Source organism: Cryptomeria japonica, chromosome 2 (genome assembly GCF_030272615.1).
Source record: "Cryptomeria japonica chromosome 2, Sugi_1.0, whole genome shotgun sequence".
In the NCBI taxonomy this organism is placed as follows: domain Eukaryota; kingdom Viridiplantae; phylum Streptophyta; class Pinopsida; order Cupressales; family Cupressaceae; genus Cryptomeria; species Cryptomeria japonica.
The window spans coordinates 56,639,843-56,661,915 of record NC_081406.1 but is presented as its reverse complement, the minus strand read 5'-3'; the positions used below and the strand labels follow the sequence as shown (position 1 = coordinate 56,661,915).

The window sequence follows — 22,073 nt, the reverse complement described above, 5'->3', positions numbered from 1 at the left end:
AGCAGTCTGACTGTTCTATTCGGTGGATACATACAGATAATGGGGGGGAGTATGTGAATTAGGCTTTCAGAGATTTTTGTACTGAGCATGGTTTGCAGCATCAGTTCACTATTCCCTACACCCCTCAACAGAATGGTGTCACTGAACGTAAGAACAAAACTTTACGGGAGATGGTGAATTGTATGATTTAGTTTAGGTCCACGGATTCAGCTTTTTGGGTTGAGGCCGTCAATTGTGCCAACTATATTCAGAATCGGATGCCTCACGAGGCTATTCGACATATGACTCCTGAGGAGGCTTGGTCTCATGACAAGCCTGATGTTTCCTTTTTTTGAGTGTTTGGCAGTGAGGCATGGGCCTTTATTCCTAATGCTCAGAGGAAATCCATGGAGCGGAAGAGCTGACCACTCATTTTTGTTGGCTACTGTGAGGATGTTAAGGCATACAAGTTGTTTGATCCTGATTCCAGAGAGGTCCTATTTCGACGGGATGTTCAGTTTGATGAGTGTCTTCCCACAGTAGATACCCTGACTCCAGTGTCTACTCCTTCGCCTCCTCCGGCCTCTGCACCCCTTCAGGATCTTTTTGAGGATGATTCTAATGATGGTGTTGATGATCCACCATCCCCACCTCCACCATCCCCACCTTAGATGCCCAAGTGGGCTCGCCTTACTGTTGAGGCAATCGGTCCTATGGCTGGTGATCCTTCAGATACTCATTGCACTCATTCTCATACAGTGGGTTCCATTCTTTTGAGACATGGTATTTCAGATGATCCTCAAAAGTTTTCAGAGGTGACAGGTCACCCTGAGTGGGATTGTGCTATGGAGGAGGAGTATTCTTCTTTGATGAGGAATCATACTTGGGATCTTTGTCCTCTTCCTAAGGGCAGAAAGATGGCTAGGTGTCGCTGGTTGTATCGCACTAAATATGCTGCTGATGGTTCCATTGATAAGTACAAAGTACGTCTTGTTGCGAAGGGGTTTTCACAGGTTGAGGGTCTTGATTACTCCGAGACATTTGCCCCTGTTGCCAAGATCAATTCCATTCACTTTGTATTATCTCTTGCAGCTTCTCGGCGTTGGCCTATTTTTCAGATGGATGTGAAGAGTGCCTTCTTGCACGGGGATCTACAAGAGGAAATCTACATGGAACAACCTCAGGGATTTGTGCAGGATAGTTCTTTGGTTTGCAGACTTCGACATTCATTGTATGGTCTCAAACAGGCCCCTTGGGCTTGGTATGAGAAGATGGACTCTTTCTTGCTCTCCATTGGGTTCTCCCGCAGTCATTCTGATCACACAATGTACATTCAGCTTCTTGAGGGTGACATACTAATTCTTATGCTATATGTTGATGATCTTCTCATCACGGGTAGCTCATCCTCTATGATTCAGCATATTCAGCGTGACTTGATGGATTAGTTTGAGATGACAGATCTCGGTCTGTTGCACTATTTCCTTGGTCTTCAGGTGATTCAGTCTTCTGATGGGATCTCTCTCTATTAGTAGAAGTATGCTCTTGACATGCTTCACCGCTTCGGTATGCTTGATTGCAAGCCTGCTCCCACTCCATTTCAGTCAGGGGTTGTTTTGACCACCGCTTGCGCCACTCCTTTGGTAGATTCTACACTTTACAGGCAGTTGGTTGGTAGTTTGTTGTACCTGACTCACACCCGTCCTAATATTTCCTTTGCGGTTGGTCTTGTCTCTCGATTCTCCCATGATCCTCATGAGAGTCATTGGCAAGCTGCCAAACGTATTTTGAGGTACATTCAGGGCACTAGTTCTCATGGCATTCATTACACATCTGGAGAACCTCACATTGTTGGCTACACTGACTCAGATTGGGTTGGTGATGTCACTAATCGGAAGTCTACTTCTAGCTTTGTTTTCTATCTTGGCTCTGGTCCTATCACATGGTCTTGCAAGAAGTAGACTGCTCATGCATTATCATCTACAAAGGCTGAGTACCGAGCTATTGTGCTCGCTAGTTAGGAGATCTTATGGCTTCGACAATTGATGACTGAGTTTGGTTTTCCTCCTGATGGTCCCACTGTTCTTTGATGTGACAATCAGAGTGCTATACATATTTCCCGCAACCCGGTAGAGCATCAGTGGACAAAGCACATTGAGATTCACATGCATTTCATCTACCAGTTGATTCAGGATGGTGTTCTCATTCTGGAGTACATTCCCACTTCCAAGAAGGTTGCAGACATCTTCACGAAACCTTTTGCATCGCCGTGCTATCTTCAGTTGCGCTCTCTGCTTGGGGTGAAGGAAGTTGTCCTTGGGGGGTCTTTATGAGGCCTTCCTTCCTTCTTCTTCTTCTTTCAGCATGTTCTTTTATCTCTTTTTGGAGAGGAGTTTTTTTCCCACTAGGTTTTCTCCTTTGTCTTCGTTTCATAGAGATTTCATTGTATTTGGGTACCTAATCAGGCCTTGTTGCCAAACCCATCTTTCATGCTTTCAATAGTTGTTCTAGGTTTTAGCTTCTCCCTAAGTCTAGCTTAAGGGGGGGTGTTAGAGTAATTGGGTCTTTACTTGATTAATTAAACATTATTTGTTTAATTCTTTAAGTTCCCAATTATCTTTAGGTGCATATTAATTAATCATTTTATTAATTATTATGTGCAAGCCTAGGGTTTTCCCTTTTTAGGGTTTCTTAACCTATTAGAGGTTACTTTTTCTTTTCATTGCATTATCTTTTCACAATACATTTTTGGTGAATTGGAGCTCTCATCTTTTGAGAATACTTTTCTTTGTTTTGTGTGTTCTTTAGATTTCGCTTCATTGCTTCTCCTTGTAACAGGTTATTCGGCTTGTAGAAGATCTTCAGGCTACTGTGGGGTTGTATTTCTCAACTCCTATAAAAGTTAGGAGGAAAATTTGTCAACCAACACTTATACATGCATCTAGAATCACAATGGCTAATTGTACCACAATTAAAGTATTTTAGAGGTAATATACCTTTGTACTTCCTGAAACCTCTTTTTAGTCTTCTTACAAAGTTTTCTTCAATCTCATCCATCTCTTCTCTTACTTCTGGTTCATCTTCAGGCTTCTTTGAAATGTTGAATGTTGCTTCTCTCCTTTCCTTTTTGATATTATCCATCTCAGTAATCTCAAAAATAGATATAGTTAACCAAAGAGTTGGTCTAGTGTGTACTCATCTAGATCAAGACTCTCCTCAATACAAAACCTCTTGGGATTGTAGGGTTTAGGCAGGGTTAGCAACACTTTTCTCACAATATCATTTTCTTCTACTTTTCCACTACCACCTTTGATAACATTTACAACTTTATTTACCCTATCTACATAGCCTGCAATGAGCTCATCATCACACATCCTCAAGTTCTAAAATTTGTTCTTCGGATTTGTCAATTTATCTTGCTTCAACTTCATATCACCTTCATACACATTTCTCAGCTTGTCCCAAATTTCTTTAGCACTCTTCAATCCCATAACCTTGTCAAATACTTCATCACTTAAGCAACCAATGATTGCAACCCTAGCCTTTGTATTGTTCTCAAAATCTTTTATATCATTCAAAGTCTATGGTGGACCATTCTATGGAGCAATATAACCAAATTTGATAACTTCTCATATTCCCTTTAGTAGTGACTCCAAGTAAAATTCCATTCTCTCTTTCCAATAAGAGTAATTTGTACCTTCAAACCTTTGATTCTTTGAAATTAAAAATCTTGCACCATTTTGGATCACCCTCAAGCGGTTAAGCTTCTCAATAAGGGACTAGGCTTTGATACCAATTGTTGAACATACAACAAGACTGAGAGGGGGGGTGACTCAGTCTAGATCTCTAACACAACTTTATTTTTGATCTATTAAAATTCAAACCATTGCCAACATATTAATTTAATGAAATCATGAAAGCACAAAACACAATCAACTCATGAACACCAAATTTACTTGAAAAAGCCCAAGAAGGGAAAAATCACAGTGAGAATCACACTCACAATATAGATATAAGTGATTATAATAATTAGGCCACATGCAAAGGAGCTCATTGCTCCATACTTGCAAGATAAGATGTACAACCTTAGGGCAAGATACAAAGAGCTGCCAAGAGAGACACACTGTCTTTCAACATGAATAGATGAACTAAACATGAAAAGGATCTCTTGATCATGAAATTAACCTTGAATCTCTATTTCAAGTATCCAATATTATGGAAAATATATCTAACCTCAAACTTTATTACCAAACACCATCAAGGCTCTTCTTAACTAACTATCACACACCTTTTAAATCTATTTACACATCATTCACATCCATAGTGCATCATTTCAAACACATCCCATACATCTATACATATTATCACACACATTTACTAATCCTTATATACAAAGATATTCATTAAAAATCTCAATAAGGTCGACCAAAAACTGGGCCATCTAGACCAATAATATCCAATGTGATCCACTCTAGGAGAAAGTGGGGACCCAAAAACAACACCACATCTCTCTAAGTTGGTTCCAACAAGCTGCATACCCTCACACATCTTCCAAAACTGATTTAAATGAAACATGTAGATAAATAATAAAGCTCAACAACCAGTCAATCCAAAAGAATCTTCCAATGTAAATTACCTAACATAGATCTCCACACACCATGGTGAGACTCAAAATAATATTCCAACTCATCCTCTAATGCATATCCAAACCAAAAAGCATGATCCAAATAAGATAATTCATGTAGGCACACTAAAACCTAACAAAACTAGCCATACCAAGCACAAACCAACATAAATTAAATACAGAACAAAAGAAACACTAGAAATTCAAACTAGAACAGTGCATGAACCAAATAAGAATGTCCTCCAAATTGTAACACTTGAATTCACATATTTGGAAGCCACCAAGCAAATTCTAGACCAGTCAGAGAACAACAACAACTAATCTCATCATTTGAGCAATCAAAGGACTTGCAAACTTGATAGTACACCATTCATAGAATATTAACATTATATCCAAGTCGGCACACCATACTCTTCATAATCCAAATCAAAACATTATTCCACCAGGGCATTGAATACTCTTTCCTGTATATAGAAACTTCTGCTACACTGATCTTCCAAAAACTCCTTATGTAAGAACAATTGCTTTACCAAAAAATATGACAATATTTGAACACTTAGTACCAGACCAAATATAACACTGAACATCTTCTACAACTTTATATAACTTACTTTAACACCAATGACAACACAACCTCAACTCAGACTCAATAGCAACAACAAGCAACACATATTGATATCATACATCTTTGATCATCTTTCACAACAAACTTCAATTGAGGCACCAATCAAAATCAACAAGAACACCAAGCAACACATATTAACATCATACATCTTTGATCATCTTCGACAACAAACTTCAATTGAGGCACCAATCAAACTCAACGTCAATGCCAATTTTTGACACTTTTAATCAACAATACAAAATAGAGAAACCTTCATACACTTGCATAACAACATAATAACAGCTCACTTGTCACCAACTATAACCAACAATAGTTTCCACAACACAAGACAACTCACCTGTCACCAACTATAAACAATAGTAGTTTGCACAATACAAGATAGCTCACCTATCACCAACTGTAACCAACACTAGTTTGCACAACACAAGACTGCATTCAGACTAACAAGTTTGACATAAATGATAGCATACAAAACTATATCTGGACTAGACCACATCCAGACCAACAAGTTTGAAATTCATGACAACATAACTCAGATTTCCAACATACATATCTTGACACATTTTGCGTCCTATATAGGTTAGATCCATGAATTATAAAACCCATTTACCTTAGTACAAATGGTTAAAACTTATCTATTCCACCAAATTCATAAAACTCAAACCATGTCTCATACCTCTTGATATCAATCCTTTCCACATAACATAAATTTAATACTTTAAACAAGAAATTTACAAGTCAAAAAATATGCTACACATTAAATACCACTTCTATCTAATATTCTAGAAATACATTCAACTATATTTATTAATTAAATGAAGTTCAAGACCTTCTCTAGCCTACACATCCTAATAGTGATCATGAATATGATGTGAAACATTGACAATAAAAAATATTTACATGATCAAATATAGAAATAGCAAGCTAATTCAAAGTCACGTCATATTCTGAATCTCAACGCTATTAATAAATACAATAGAAAAACATCTAGATAAACTGAACAATTCAAAAATATCTATCCAACATTCTAGACACACATCTAGTCATATTATATTTAGAACTAAGAGTGTCAAGTGCATTTCGTCACATCTTTTATATAACTTACTCATCCTAATAGTAAATCATGAAGTATGATTTGAAACATTGACGATAAAAAATATTTACACGATCAAATCAAAAAATAACAAGTTAATTCAAAACCATGTTATATTCTTAATCTCAACTTTATTAATAAATACAATAACAAGCATCTAGATAAACTAAAATATTCAAAAATATCTATCCAACATTCTAGACAGTATTTATATATTAATTAAAATTTAAAGTCATATTATATTAATAGACAATTGTTAAAAACAATAGAAATTTTTTTAAAAAATAGGTATATCTAGAACTAAGAGTGTCAAGGGCATTCAGTCACATCCTTTTCATAACTTTTTATCTTCTCCTGATGTGCGGCCAATTCCAGTTACATGTGGAAGGCATCCATGGCTTTCAACATCCTTAATCAATTAAAAAAGAGTGTCTGGCACATCCTACGCAAGATTAGAGTTTAAAAAAGAGGGTCCTACGTAGAAAATAGCTTTCAAACAAGGCGAGGCATAACACCTAAACGATGCTTTCTATTTTTGTCCGCGCATGCAGTAAAAGAAGGTTGGTTTCGTGGCCGACGGAGAAGATGGAAACGTGTGACTATTTTGTCATTATTCTAATCCTTCCTCTCTTTCGAGGTAAAGATAAGCGTGTAAGAGCGCTCATCCTCTTCCTCTTGAGTACGCAAATTGTACATTAGTAGACACGTACACGTTTCTACCCATCGCTTTCCTTCTTCCCAAACATTCACCAACCAAGCAACCTCATTATATTTCGATTCGCTGCTCAATCAAACATCATTTATTTCATTTATCACAGAAAGCAGGAAAAGAAACAGTGTTCTGATTCAGTGGATCCAGGGATGGAATTGAGAAGTGCAAATGCATCTGCTACAGCTTACAGACAAGTTGCCCCACAAATTGCCTATGGATTATTGCCTCAAACCAAAAGTTGCAATATGGTTAATGGATTGCACAGAAAGAGTAGAAGAGTGCCCAGGCTTCTCATTACAGCCGCCAGTTCGGGTGACTCCCGATTTGATTCAGGTAACTTTTGAAATGAAGAATCTTGATGATGAATTATAGAGTATGTTCGAAAGATGTTTATATAATTTAATTTAAAAATAACATGAATTTAAATCGTTAAATAAATTATAGACATGTGAATTTTCATTCACACATTTTACATGCTCAAGGAAATTTTTGAACATTGATACCAAAATATTCACTTGATTTCAGAAATAACTTTTTGTTTGCGTACTCTGTAAATTATAAGCTAAAAGATTAAATTAGATGAGGGATATTGTTAGATGGAAAAACCTTCAAGGAGGTTTATCTCAAAACCTTTGTGCTGTACTTTCTTTTCTACAAAGTTTATTAGAATTTTTTGATTGTTTATTATTGTTAATGATTTTGAGTTTAATTTTACTGAACGTGCAGACCATAGTAAGGTGGACGCTGATATGATTGTTCTTAGAAAGCGTATATATGACCTAAAATTGCAAGAGAGCGAGGATGAGCTTCCGGCTGAGTGGATGGAGTGGGAGAGGAAAATGTATCCGTCGTACAATTCAATGGTGTTCTATGCAATTGCATGGGCGCAGTATTTTCTAATGACCGCTCGACCCGGTGTTGCAGTGGGCGTCTTCGTGTTATTGTCGGTTTGTGTGCCGACTTCTGTATTTTTTGTAGCGTTAAATGGCGTCAAGGGCGTTGGAGAACTCATAGCACAAATTCAATTGAATTTATGAAATTTATGTAGTTGAATTTATGAAATTTATGTACCATATTTTGGTTTTACTTACGTCACAGATGTGATGTGAAATGAAATGTAACCTAATGCCTGATTAATTGTCGACGATCGTTTGTCCGTATTTGAGGCACAAAATAGTGTCTCAACGTTGATATGACATCAAATCTATACTAAAATTTAACTTTCTGAATTTATCCCATCATGCATAATTCATTTTGAGAAAGTAAATCAATTATAGAATTTTCCATATTTCCAACTCATCGTTGGAATAGGGATTCTAAAATTTGTTAAAATAATTACTATCCTCTTAAGTGTGAAAGTAACATATTCGTGCCATTTTAAATTTTGATGTGAACAGTTTTATATGATAAAATATTGATCGGTGATTAGGTTTGGTTTCGCTAAGTTTGGTTCATGGTTTCATCTTGATTTAATTTTATTCTTTTTTTAATTTATTTCTATATATTTAATATTTAATTAATTTTTATTTTATATTTGTTCATATATATTATTATATATTCCTTTGTCACTTTGACATTCATCTTATATTTAGGTTCAATGTAAAGTGATGTAAAATTTATTGAAACTACAATTCATATGGACTAGCTAGGACTCGAGTGCTCTACCAACTAAGCTACTGGCTTCTTGTTAAATTATTTCCAACAAAAGTCTCCAAAGATAATGATGATTTGATAAAAACTTCTTTCCTGACTTTCTTCGAAGAGAAAGAAAATATCCTCAATTATGTCCTCAAAATATTAAATAAAAGAGTGATATGACAAATTTAAAATACATGTCAAGTAGTCATCCCATAAAATTGAATCTAAAAGACTATGATCTTTTTACTAAACTAAAGAAAATATCTTTAACTAAGATGGAGGTGGAGGAGTTAGAATATTATCACAAGTGTCAAGAATAACAAGGTTTAAGTGACAATTTACTTCTTATAAATATGAATCACACTAGATGCATGAGTACGAATACTACTCTAATGAATTGCATTTATACAAGTTAGATGAATGTTCAACTATCCCAACAAAAATCGCCAATCTTCTCCTCAAGTCGCTGATAATCCCAAAATCAAGTGTAAAATCAACTATCTTCCATACTCCAATATATGAAATCTTATTCTTTTTGCTCCATAAAAGGTGGCAGAAACCATGAGAATTTTATTAAGAAATATAGAAGATTACATAGGGGCAAATATCTGGTATTTGAAGAGCACAAAATGGCGAAGTGCCTTGCCTTGCTAGTATGAATAAACAAGAGGTCAGAGGAGACCAAACAAAACTGGTGAATGCCCATCTGTACTCCACAAGCGAGGGGAACCCAAAAGAACACGTCTTGCTAGTTGAACTATTAATGTTAATCGTGCTAGTTCAAGGAATTAGGCAACTTTATAGAGTGCAAATCCAAAATACATATTACTTACTGATAGGGAATATCACCAAACACCACCACCTGAGCCAAGTCCTCCTGGGAGAATTCCACCAGTAATAGTGTCATGGCCAAAAAGGTGGTTCCAAAAAAGACCCAAAAAAGACAGACACAAAAATCTTTTTTAATCTTCTTCATAGAAGGCTTTTAAGAATAGAATCTCCAAAAAAAATTCATTGAGCCACCAGAAATTGTCACAGTCATCAATCCCCACCTATTTCCTCAAAAAAATCATGGTCCACACCAACCCACTTGTGTGACGAGCAAGGACAACAACGTCCATGTTCAGTAGAAAGGGGTATCTCTCCATTATCACCCTAGGTTGCCAGAGTTTAGGTATGTCTTTGGGCTAGGGGATCCCCAAACCCAACTTCGCCACCACCACCATGTCAATGTCGTCTAGGAATTAGTCCTCATTGAATACTTCCCTCAATAATAACAAAATGTCCACCTTATTTCCTCCCAAGTCTAGAAAGGAAGCAAGAAAGCAGGAGGAGATGTCAGAATTGACTCTATAATGGTTAATAGAGATGACAAATTCCTACCCCAAAACCATACAATTTGTCTCATTGGTAATTAGCCCAGGAATCTTACTCAGAGAATGCAAATGAAGATCAGAGATATATCCTAAATTGGCCATTTGCCTTTTATCGCTGCATAGACGGATGTGAGTATCCATTAACATGACAGAAGTTGGAATGTGTTAAATGTCCAGCCAGTTCTTGTTATATAGATTAATGTGTGCACACCATCAGAGCAGTATTGTAAGCTACCTCCACTATAATACACGATCACTTGAATTATTATCAAACCATCCTCCAAACTGTCATCAAACCAGGAGCAAGAGCACCCATCCTTGAATGATGTGATTGACACCGTTTCTCCAGTTGGTCACGAGGGTGCCACAATAGATTTGTATCCTGCTAAGAAAGATAACATTTGTACTTTACATGGTCGGATGAAAAAATATATAACTTCAGACAATTATTCTTTGTATGAAGAATCCGATCCATTAGTGGAAATGATGATGATTTCCTCAAATCCCATGCCCAAAACACAGATTTCCAATCAACCTTTAATATATCAGTCACCCTTCATTGGAGTGATTAAGTACTCGGATCGTGATTTTCAATGAGTGGCCCAATCAAGCCAAAATTTATTCCTATCGGCTGCCAAATTCGTCAATGAGCCAGCTTCCATATTTGTCTCCCTATAAACATGGTTCAAAGTATATTCTTTGAAATTTTTTTTGGATATCCTTAATCCTCTCCACCATTGCTTTCAGTATCCAATTAGGTATTGATCCCTTTCTAATAGCATTGATGACCAAGGTCGAGTCCCCTTCAATCTCTAGTCTATCGATCCCAAGGTCTTTACAAAATAGAAAACCTTAAATGAGTAAACTTAGTTTAGCTACATTATTGGTGTCCTTCTCTAAGGACACAACCAGTCTGCCAACAATCTCACCATCCCATAGTCTGATAATACAATTGACACCTGATGGTTTGGGATTCTCATGTGAGGCACCGTCGAAATTAAGTTTGAACCATCCATGCTTGGGAGGTTGCCACTTGGCTTGACATCTTGCATTTAAATTTTGACTCCCACCATCCTCATAAAATATAGGGTTGCAAAGACCATGCCATTTTAGTCTCATTCTTGCATCCCATTCGGTGAATTTACCCTTTTGATTTGTAAGACCACTGCATTTGTTATTAACTACTTCTACCATTTCCGCTTCCACATTGTTTTGAAAGGATGCGATAGTCATTTCTTTATCCTCAAAAACCCTATGATTCCTTTCTTCGTAGATTCCCTAGATAAAAAGAAAGGGCCAGATAACCCATAGACTCCTAAAAGGACCTATGAGGCTATTATCCATCCCAATTTCACACATAACCATTTCTAGCATTCTTGAGTAAAGGGACAACCCAATAGTTAATGTTCAATAGATTCTTCCTCACTTTTACAAAGCACACATCTAGTGGGGCCTTCAAAACGCACTTGACATTTTTAGCTGCCAAAAATTTCTTTTGAATTGCAGCCCAAGCGAATACTCCTGGTTTTGGCATGCAATGCTTGCTCCAACATAATTGAGTTGGAATATCTAATTTAGCTTGTTCTTCAAACCTAGCTAGAACCTTGTAACCATATTTGGCATTGGAGGTGCCATTCTTTGATCCTACCCAAATTAACCTGTCCTCACCATTTCTAAAGATTAGCCTTCTTTCTAAAATAATTTCTACTACCTGAGAAATCTCCTCTCTTGGCAAGAGAAATGAGTGCATATCCCTCCATTTCCATCCCAAAGCGAAGTCATTTTGGAAAAAGATCACATAATCCTTAAGAGTGTTGCCCCAGTGCAACTTTAGGAATTCTTTTGTCTGATTAGCCTACACTTTGCTATCAATGCTAGGGTGTCACTCCTAGGAGTCCTCCAAAAATTGGGTTGCACCACCATCATAGATGTCCTAAGTGACATAATCTTTGATTACTGACTTGCAATTGAGCATAAAGTAACAATAATTTAAATCATTAAACATAATGACATATGATTTCCACAGTCCATGATGTTAGACATTTCAGATCAAATTCCTTGATCTATAATCATTGGGAAGAAGAGTGCAAGACAAGACATGAATTGTGTGAACTTTTTTCCATGACATTTTGGATCAAACTCCTTGATCCATCATAGAAAGAAGAGAGCAAGATAAGACATGATCCACTCTTTTTCTCTTGTCCTGGTCACTTCTTTTAGATGATGATGGGTTATGACATTTAATTAAGGAAGAAAAAATAGTCAACAAATTAAGTCTAGAAGATGTTAGTCAACTTTGAGTGTTTAACACTTTTAAGCCTAGAAGTGTATTCTTAGTGTGACAACATACATTAAGCAACATTTTAAGCCTAGAAAATGTCAGTCAACTCTGAGTATTTAATATTTTTAAGCCTAGAAATATAAGCTTAGTATGTATGATTTAAGCCATTCTGAAAAGATATTGAGAAAGAAAACTCACACAACTGATTTCATAAACTATTTCTCTTTCTTGATACTGAAATTTTAAAACATTCATAAACTATTTCTCTTTCTTGATACTGAAATTTTAAAACATTGATACAAAAATATGCAAAATTGATTTCAGAAATAACTTTTTGTTTGCGCACTCTACAAATCATAAAAGGTGTTCTATGCAATTGCATGGGCGCAGTATTTTATAATGACCACTCGACCCGGTGTTGCAGTGGGCGTCTTCGGGTTATTGTCGGTGTGTGTGTCGACTTCAGTATTTTTTTGTAGCTTTAAGCGGCGTGTGTGTGTGGAAGAACTCATGGCACTGATTTTATCGAATTTGTGAAATCCATGTACCATTTTTTGGCTTTTACGTACGTCACAGATGTGATGTGAAATGAAATGTAACCTAATGCCTGCTTAATTCTCGACGGTCGTTTGTCCTTATTTGAGGCACAAAGTAGTGTCTCAACGTTCATATGACATCAAATCTATACTAAAATTTAGCTCTCTGAATTTATCCCATTATGGATAATTCATTTTGACAAAGTAAATCAATTATGTCAATGTTTTGATTGTCTAATGTTAGATAATGTCAAAACCACGAATCTAATTCATTATAATTTTTTCCATATTTCCAACTCATCGTTGGAAAAGTGGATCCTAAAATTTGTTAAAATAATTACTATCGTGCTAAGTGTGAAAGTAACATATTCTTCCCATTTTAAATTTTGATGTGAACATTTTTATGTGATAAAATATTGATACATGATTAGGTTTGTTTTTTATTAAGTTTGTTTCATGGTTTCATCTCAATTTAATCTATTTTCTTTTTTATTTATTTCTTTATATTTATTATTTAATTCATTTTTATTTTATATTTAAGTATATATATAAGTATTCATTTGTTAGTTTGAAATCATTATATTATATTTAGGTTCAATGTAGAGTGATGTAGGATTTGTTGAGCTACAATTCATATGGGCTAGCTAGGGTTAGAGTGCTCTACCAACTAAGCTACAAGCCTCTTGTTAGATTCAATTCTAAGGAGCATAATAATATTCCTCAAGCTCAAATATTCAAATATATATTCTAACTTCCTTGTTCCATTCTCCTACTTGAGATGGACTGACTTTACTCACCGTTGTGTAATATGTCACTATATCACTATATTTTAATATTTATTCTGCAAATGATTCATGAGGATATCACATACTAGAATATGCAAGAAAATGAGAAAATGATTAAACAATGCTTTACTTTGAAAGAGGAGTAAAGGATTGGATCAACTTCATCATCATATAGTGAATTTTCATGTCTAGGTATGTTTGTTTTTATATTGGAGCTTGACTTAGGAGAATTTGTTCAATAAACTCCTAAATGATATCACTAGGCACCACCTTGATATATCTACATATTAGCATGCAGAAGGTAGGCAAATTTATGAAGACACTTTTTTAGTTTAATCACATATTTAATACATAACAATTGTGCATGACAATCAAGTTTGCAATAGTAATAACCAAATTTGTGACACCCAAGATCAACATTTATCGTATTCAATGTTAATTTAGATTTTGAGATAGTCATAATACTAACTATATTTCTTTGGAGGTGTCAAATTAATTTAACATATTGTCACCATCATTCCTCTATTGGATTAGTTTTAAAGATGAATGCACCTTATACTTTCACTTATTTTCCATTCCTTTATCTTTATTGTAACCATTTATCCCATCTTTATTATCTAGATTAACTATTTGTTAATCAATTATATTAATTTAATTATCCTAGATAATTACTATAAGAGTCACACAAGGATCCAAACTCCTAGTATCACCTACAAAACACAAGATATCCTTTCACAAAAGAGTGTGAAGAGAATGGATCGCTTTTTATGGATGGAAATAATTATGCAATGATTGAATGGATAAATGATACTTCATAATTTAAATATAATGTCTTGCTTCTATAGGAAATGTGAGAGAAGAAGTGAACATAAAATTATGAAATGTATTACAATCATATGACATGGGACAAAAAGAGATAAGGATCTTAAGTGACTGATGAGTAAACTTAAATAAAAAGTGTGAATAGGACCTAAGAGATGAACTAGCTAGATAGTGTCCCCATTTACACCAACACCCCCTTAAGTGGAACTTAGGGAGATTATTTTTCACATGAATACAAATATACATAGATGATGGGTCCTAGCTACTAGACCATGTTATGCATCCACATAAAAAAGATCTTAAATAAAAAATTATAAGAGAAAAAATAATAGGAATAATCCCCTCTTCAAAAGGGATAATGCAAGAAAAAAATATGGAAGAGAGATTCAACATGACCCAATGGATTACAACCATCACAAGTATATAATATATATTCCCCTATAGGAGAGAAACAGTGAGAATATAGATTCCCATGATAATAATGTAGCTCATATGATATTGGGAAATGCATGAGCATGACGCCAAAGAGTTTAAGGTTAGAAATAATATTTCTCACCTTGAGAAGAAATAAGTCCAATGGTGTATGTAAATAAACTCCAACTACATGATGAGAGATGAGGGACGAAGTAGATTATGATGTATGTCTCCAAATATTGTTCAAGATTTTCCGTGTTAGAGTGTGCCATAAGAAAATTAGGTACTAGCCTATAAAAAAGGGTGACACATAATGACAATGTGAGAGCTTATGAACAAAAAATCTCCAACGATAATTATGATTTGATAAAAACTTCTTTTCTAAATGTCTTCAAAGAGAAATAGAATATCCTCAATTATGTCCTCAAAATATTCAATATAATACTTATGTGACAAATCTAAATTATATGTCAAGTAGTCATCCCATAAAGTTGAATCTAAAGTACTGTGATCTTTTTACTAAATTGAAAAAAATATCTTTAAAGAAGATGGAGGTGGAGGAGATGGAATATTATCATAAGTTTCAACAAAACCAAGGTTTAAGTGATAATTTACTTCTTATAAATATGAATCACACTAGATGCATGAATATGAATACTACTCTAATGAATTGCATCATAATCAAGAGAAAATTGTGGAAATATATACAAGTTAGATGCATGTTCAATGATCCTAGCAAAACCGATCACTCTTGTCCTCAAGTCTTTGATAATTACATAATCAAGTGTAAAATCAACTATCTTTCATACCCCAATATATAAAATCTTTTCTCTTTTTGGATCCATAATACATGGCAAAAATCATGATAACTTTATTAAGAAATCTAGAAGATTACATAGGGGTGGATATATGGTATTCAAAGAGTACAAAATGGCAAAGTGTCTTACCTACTATCATGAATAAACTAGAGTTGTGAGTAAGACAAACAAAATTGGTTAATACCCATATGTTTACAAGTGAGGAGTGTTGTAAGTTTCGACAAAATGAGTTGTTGGTGTGTTGTCATTGATGTCAACATGCTTTGGTTGTCATTAGTGACTGGTTGGTATAGTTGATGTTGAGTTTCCTATGCAGTTGTGCTGAGAGATTTTATTTGCATTTCTTATATGTTGTAAATCTATTCATGCGGTTTGGATATGTTGTTAAGCAGTGTTTAGAGATGTTAGATTCAGGATTTGGTGCTCTAGATCATAGTACAAAGGAAGTTGTGTTCACCAGTGTCTGATAGTGTTTGATAGTGTTTCCTACACATATTATTTAAGCCTGCTTAGGTTATTAGGCGTGGTTAATATGAGGACACATGGAGAAATACTATGGTGCAACACATCAATGACCCTTTATTTTTTATACTTTTTCTCATTACTTAATCTTAAGTATTAGTAGTTGTTATATTTTTATTTAAGAAATGAATATAAAGTATCCATTATAATAAGTTACATCAAATAAACAATCCATAATATAACAACATATATGGTGATCAATAATACATGTCTTGATAAACATATTTTAATCTAACATTTTTGAAGACTGATTTTAAACGACTAAAACAAGACAATAACTTTCAACTCTTAATTGACATAGATAACTATGTTTAACTTTAAAAAGAAATTAGTATACCATTTGAGAACTTAAAGCCCACACATACTAAATCCTCACCTATATAATAAACTACGTTTTTAATACTATGCATATTATTGGTGATCATTGATATCAAATAAGTAATGGCCATGACGTTCACTAACAATTTTGGACACTACCAACTCTTATATCTGGTTCAGCATCACATTCACGCCATCTCTTAAAAAGGCTATGTAACTAATTTTTGACTAAAAACATGAGTTTGACTCAAAAACTACACAATTGAATTCTGATAACAATATCATAATAGATATATGTAATTAAGAAAATAAGGCCATCAGAAACGATAACGGGAGTGACAGGCATATGATGGCCGCAATGGCAATCACAGTGCTGGGGTGTGTGTTAATTAAAATGCATTGCAACCTCTGAATTGCATTCAACATATTGTGATGGTAATCTGGATATAAACACTTTTCACATTCCATGCATTTTGACGGATTTTCGTAACTATTGCTCTCCTGTAATATCACTTCGTATATTCGTTTCCTCAGAACGATCATATTCTCGTCCACAATGTTCTGCCCACCTGCAAACCTCCAAAAGAAAAACGAAAACACTATTAAAATAAAAATCTATTTGAACACAAATAACCTAATGGTGAGCAGTGAGGAGATCAGATTTTGGTCATTAAATACCTGAACCAATTTGATAATCATCAAAACCTCCAGTTTTTGCTACGATCTGCCTGGGAAATGATCGCTCCTTTCTCTTAAGTGAAACTGAAGAAGTAAAAATATGGATTCTTCTTGACTGAGAAAAACCAGAAGCTCTTTGCACTGGAGCATAGTTAACATTAATCATTGCCATTCTTTTCATTGTGCGACTGGGTGTGGAGAATAGAATTTATTAAGAGAGGAGAATCACTGTATAGCATATTAAATTGAAATCGTAGGGCTTGACTGGTCTTGATCTTATCATCTTCCATGGCCACGTTCATTGCATTTTGATGCTCATAAGATTTTTTAAATATTGATTACGCGGTTCCTAACCTTTTTTTCGAAATTGCTGGCGTCATAATGTGTAATACACGAGCTTTTTTTGTGAGCAGGTGGGTTGTCGTGAACAAAAAAAACTTTCACGTCATTGTGGCGTGACATTATGACGATTTCAAAGAAGAAATTTCTACAAGGCGGTTTGTCGTGCCAGTAAATCTTTCACATCATCGAGGTGTCATATTATCACCATTTGAATAATTCTCATGTAGGACCGAGATCATAATAGTTTTGCTTATTGGTGCCTGTACCCCTTACGGCTCCTCCTTGTCTCTATGCTTCAAAATATTGAAGATCAAATACATTCAGAAGGCTTTGGTGGAAAAGGAGGTATTTTCGATGTTTTTTTAATTTAGTCTTGTGTTTAATTTAACATTATACATAGTTGAGCTTGCACATTTAAATTTATGTTTTTAAAGTTGGGTTAGTGTATCATACTTATTTTGTACTTAATTTTATATTTATATACAAATAATCTTAATTCGATTTGTTTATCCATTTGTCTTTGATTGTGACTCTAATCCAACCAAGCTTTTATCTACTTTGGTTGTCTAACCCAAGTCATATTCACAAGGGCAATGTCATCCTCAAGTCGTTCTATGAATCCAATTAATACAAAATCAAGATCAAATATTTATGTTAACTTGTCATATTTTACACTTCATTCACATGCCAACTATTCACAAATATCCATAATTTGATGTTACTACACTTATTCTAATCACTAAACTTACATTAAATCATTTCTAGTCTAATGAATAAGTCGAGAAACTCCCATGCAAGGATGTTAAAGAATAATAATTAACATTTTGTATGTCAAGCACACACACTTCTTGGAACATGTCCATGACCAGACAATTATTCTAAAATTAATATCCACATGTAAAACTTTTTGTATGTCAAGTTATTTTTAAATATAACCAAAATGAAAAATAAATTTAAGCATTTGTGGAATATACATGTCTAGAAATTTACTTTTAGAGTTCACAAGTGGAATGATTAAAAATGCATTCCTGCAATTATCACATGAAATGTATTGTACTTAATTTAATGTCCACCACCTTAGCAAGTCTTAGATCATATTAAACCTATGTCTTTAACTATTCTCATTCAACAATTGCCAAAATTTTATTTTATTTGAGTATGCTCTGGCTATTCCCAACACTTCACTTAGATATTTTATCTAGATGCTAGTGAAACTATGATGAAATTTTGTAATGCTCTAAGTCCTCATCTATGACATTAATGCATAAAATAGGATGAACATTTTTTGCACAATATAAATACAACACTAACATGTCACATTACACTTCTACATGGACAAGGTTATTGCATCTCAATGCAATGACATATCTTGCATACACACACAAATACATAATGTATGTTGGCATAAGTTGAAGGCTTCCGTGAATAAGGTCAAGTCGTTATGATGAAAAAAATGAAGACCTACATGGAAGAATTCAACCAAACCTTGAAGTCCACTTCCCCACACTAAATATTTGAGGTTAAGAGATATCTTAATTCATACAAATTGCCATACTATGCTCCTCATACATGCATCTTAAGCACTACCTAGTTTAATTTCATCCTTCTAGTATACAAAATATAACTCTAACTCAAAAACTAATTGACTTTACATTTTAGAATCTAGAGTTTGATTTCATATTTTCAACATGAAAAATGAGATTCTAACTCTTATCTCTATTAACCCAATATTTCAAACTAGAGGGTCCAATTTGCCTCAACTACAACATTCAACTCATGAAATCCTAATAGAACTACATTTTAGATTTAAAGTTTTGATTTGCATATTGCAACAAGCAACACACAACTCAAAATATGAATCTTGACAAGCTTACTTTTAAACATTAAAGATTGATTTTCATCATTCAACATGGAAATCAAATTCTAAGTCTTAATTAACATGTGCATTTTAGACTTCATGGTCTAATTAGCATCTTGAAATGTATAACTTAAAGTAAAAAAATCTAATAGATAAGAAAGACTATAACAAGTCATGTTTTTTCTTATTTTGCATGGTAAAACAAATTTGGACAAGTAATTGAGCATACACTTATTCTTTAATAATGAAACAAGAATTCTCAAAACCTCAACCAATATAGTAATTCAAAATAAAATCTCTGAAACATGATGATTCTAGCATGTTATGGAAATGATAAGTTGATCAAAGGGAAATAACTACTTAGAATGGTAAAATTTCAACTTCCAATTGTAATATAAATTCATAAAATTGGTAATTAAATCAGAAATAAAATATTCACATGCTTATTCCTACAATAATAATAAAACATGGTTTATAGTTCCATGTTTCCCAAATATTAAAAAAACATGAAAATTTTGTTATACATGTCATACACATTGGTATATAACATCAAAAAATACCAAAATAAATAATAAGTATTACACCACAAATGTGGGTGGCCTATAGTCCTTGATATAAATTTCCCTAGGCATAGGCATAAATTTACATATAAGGATTCAAGTGGCCAAAATTATACCTTTTTGATACTTTACAAAAAGTATTATTTACCATATCTAATAAGGTCATTAAAAACTTGTATGATCTTCGAGGTGCTCCAATGGCTCATGAGCCCCAATGGTGGTTGAGAACAACCAATCATATGGATACCTTACTAAAATTGAGGAGTATACTCCATCCAATGGGCTCACTAATAATACTATCATTGATATATAGGATATTTATCATGTCCTCTATGTTCATACATCATACCAACATAAGAATACCACAAATAAACTCATAGATTTAATATTCTTATGTTTGACATGCATAATACTACTCTTTAATTTTGTTTATTATCTATTGATAAGCTTGGGATTGTTTGCATGAAAAAGGGATAAAGGTGATATTCCATGACATTAAGATCTAAAGACCTAACTTCCTAAGGCCACATAGTCAAGAATATAATAGAGACACAGTGTCGAAAATAATGTCCAATAATAGCACACCTATGGCTATATGATTCACCATGTCATTTCCACGACAAAATTTTATTTTGAAAAAATAATAACTTAAATCAACACTTGAAATTTATTTTTTATTTTTCAATAATATGGATGAAGCTTACAAAATTCCATATGTATCCACATAAAGTGGGTATCATAAAAAATATGAATTTCTATTTAAATTCGTGGAATGGAACCATTACATTTAGTCTAATGCACAACAACATGATATAGAGAGTTTTGTTGAAGATAATACAATTTACAATAAAATAAATCTATCCCTCATTCTAACCCAATCCAAAAATGAAAATAAATTGAGAGAAGAAGAAAAAAACTGGCAAAAGAAAAAATGAATGTGATAATGAACTGCCTTGCACTTTATTTAAAAATTTCTAAGTGCTATTTCCTTTTCACATTGAAACCTACTTAAACAAGACATTTTAATCAAAAGATTCTTTTTGTATTTCCTTTTACAAATAGGACCTTTTTAATTTCTTAAATAAACTTTATGAAATATTTCCTTTGGAAAAATGACTAGTGTTAATAATTAAAAATTACCAATTTTCTAATGTGTTTTACTAATTTAATAATTTTAATTAAGGAAAACATAGGACCTTATTCCAATTATGTTTTCATCAAAATGCCACAATATTTTAATATAATCATATGGTTTTCCCACTCAACAACATTAAATACATCATGAAGAATGTAAAATCATAATTTTTTTCATATTATCAACATAAATCCCTTTCATGAGCATCCAATGATGATTCATAAGGGTTAAACAACCTATGTAGAACACATAAACACATTTTAAAAGTTTCCACATGACTTGTGAATGTAAAATTAATTGAGTCAAATTTAGGCTTATAGGAAAACAAAAGGCTCATATCATAACTCAAAATTTAGTGACATGCAAATTGAGAACAATATTTTTTAGCCAAGCTAATAATATTGGACGTATCATCATTGAGTAAAACTATGCCTATACAAACAACTAAAACATTGGGTACACCTATCAAACATAATAAATTTTAAGCTCAATATATATCATACAAAAAGAAAATATCATAAATTGTATGTATCTAAAAATTATCCATCACTAGTATTATTCAAATATTCACAACAATTAACTCAATGGATGTAAGCATATTCATATTATAGTGAAAATAGGGAAACGAATATAAAAAGTCACACATTTCAATTTGCGTACAGAACTCATACACCTCAATGCTAATCCACGTGGACATATCAAAAAGTGTGATAAAAGCACAAAAACATAAAACTCATCCAAGAATGCACATATCAACATACATGAATCAAATATATTATCCATACATATTCATTGCAATATAAAAAATAATATAATTGGGAAGTGTTATTGTAATGGGGTAGAATCAGAGGAAAAGTAAGGAAATTGATATGGTGTGGAAATGGGATCTTATATCTATGAATGAAAGCTAAGATCTTAATTGTTGACACAAATAATTAGGGAACACAAATCGGTTCAAAT

At 33.6% G+C, this 22,073-nt stretch overlaps 2 protein-coding genes across 2 annotated transcripts; one reads left to right on the top strand and one right to left on the bottom strand.

Moving 5' to 3' along the window:
* The first annotated feature begins 7,062 nt into the window (after positions 1-7,062).
* On the top strand, positions 7,063-8,263 carry LOC131060539 (uncharacterized). The gene is made up of 2 exons (XM_057993789.2): positions 7,063-7,363; positions 7,757-8,263. The coding sequence occupies exons 1-2, from the start codon at positions 7,180-7,182 to the stop codon at positions 8,065-8,067; spliced, it is 495 nt and encodes a 164-aa protein (XP_057849772.1). The 5' UTR covers positions 7,063-7,179; the 3' UTR covers positions 8,068-8,263.
* An 8,577-nt stretch (positions 8,264-16,840) lies between these two features.
* Positions 16,841-17,390, bottom strand: LOC131060504 (uncharacterized). Its single transcript, XM_057993744.1, has 2 exons — positions 17,219-17,390; positions 16,841-17,109 (listed from the first exon to the last, which is right to left on the bottom strand). The coding sequence occupies exons 1-2, from the start codon at positions 17,388-17,390 to the stop codon at positions 16,841-16,843; spliced, it is 441 nt and encodes a 146-aa protein (XP_057849727.1).
* Positions 17,391-22,073: the final 4,683 nt, after the last annotated feature.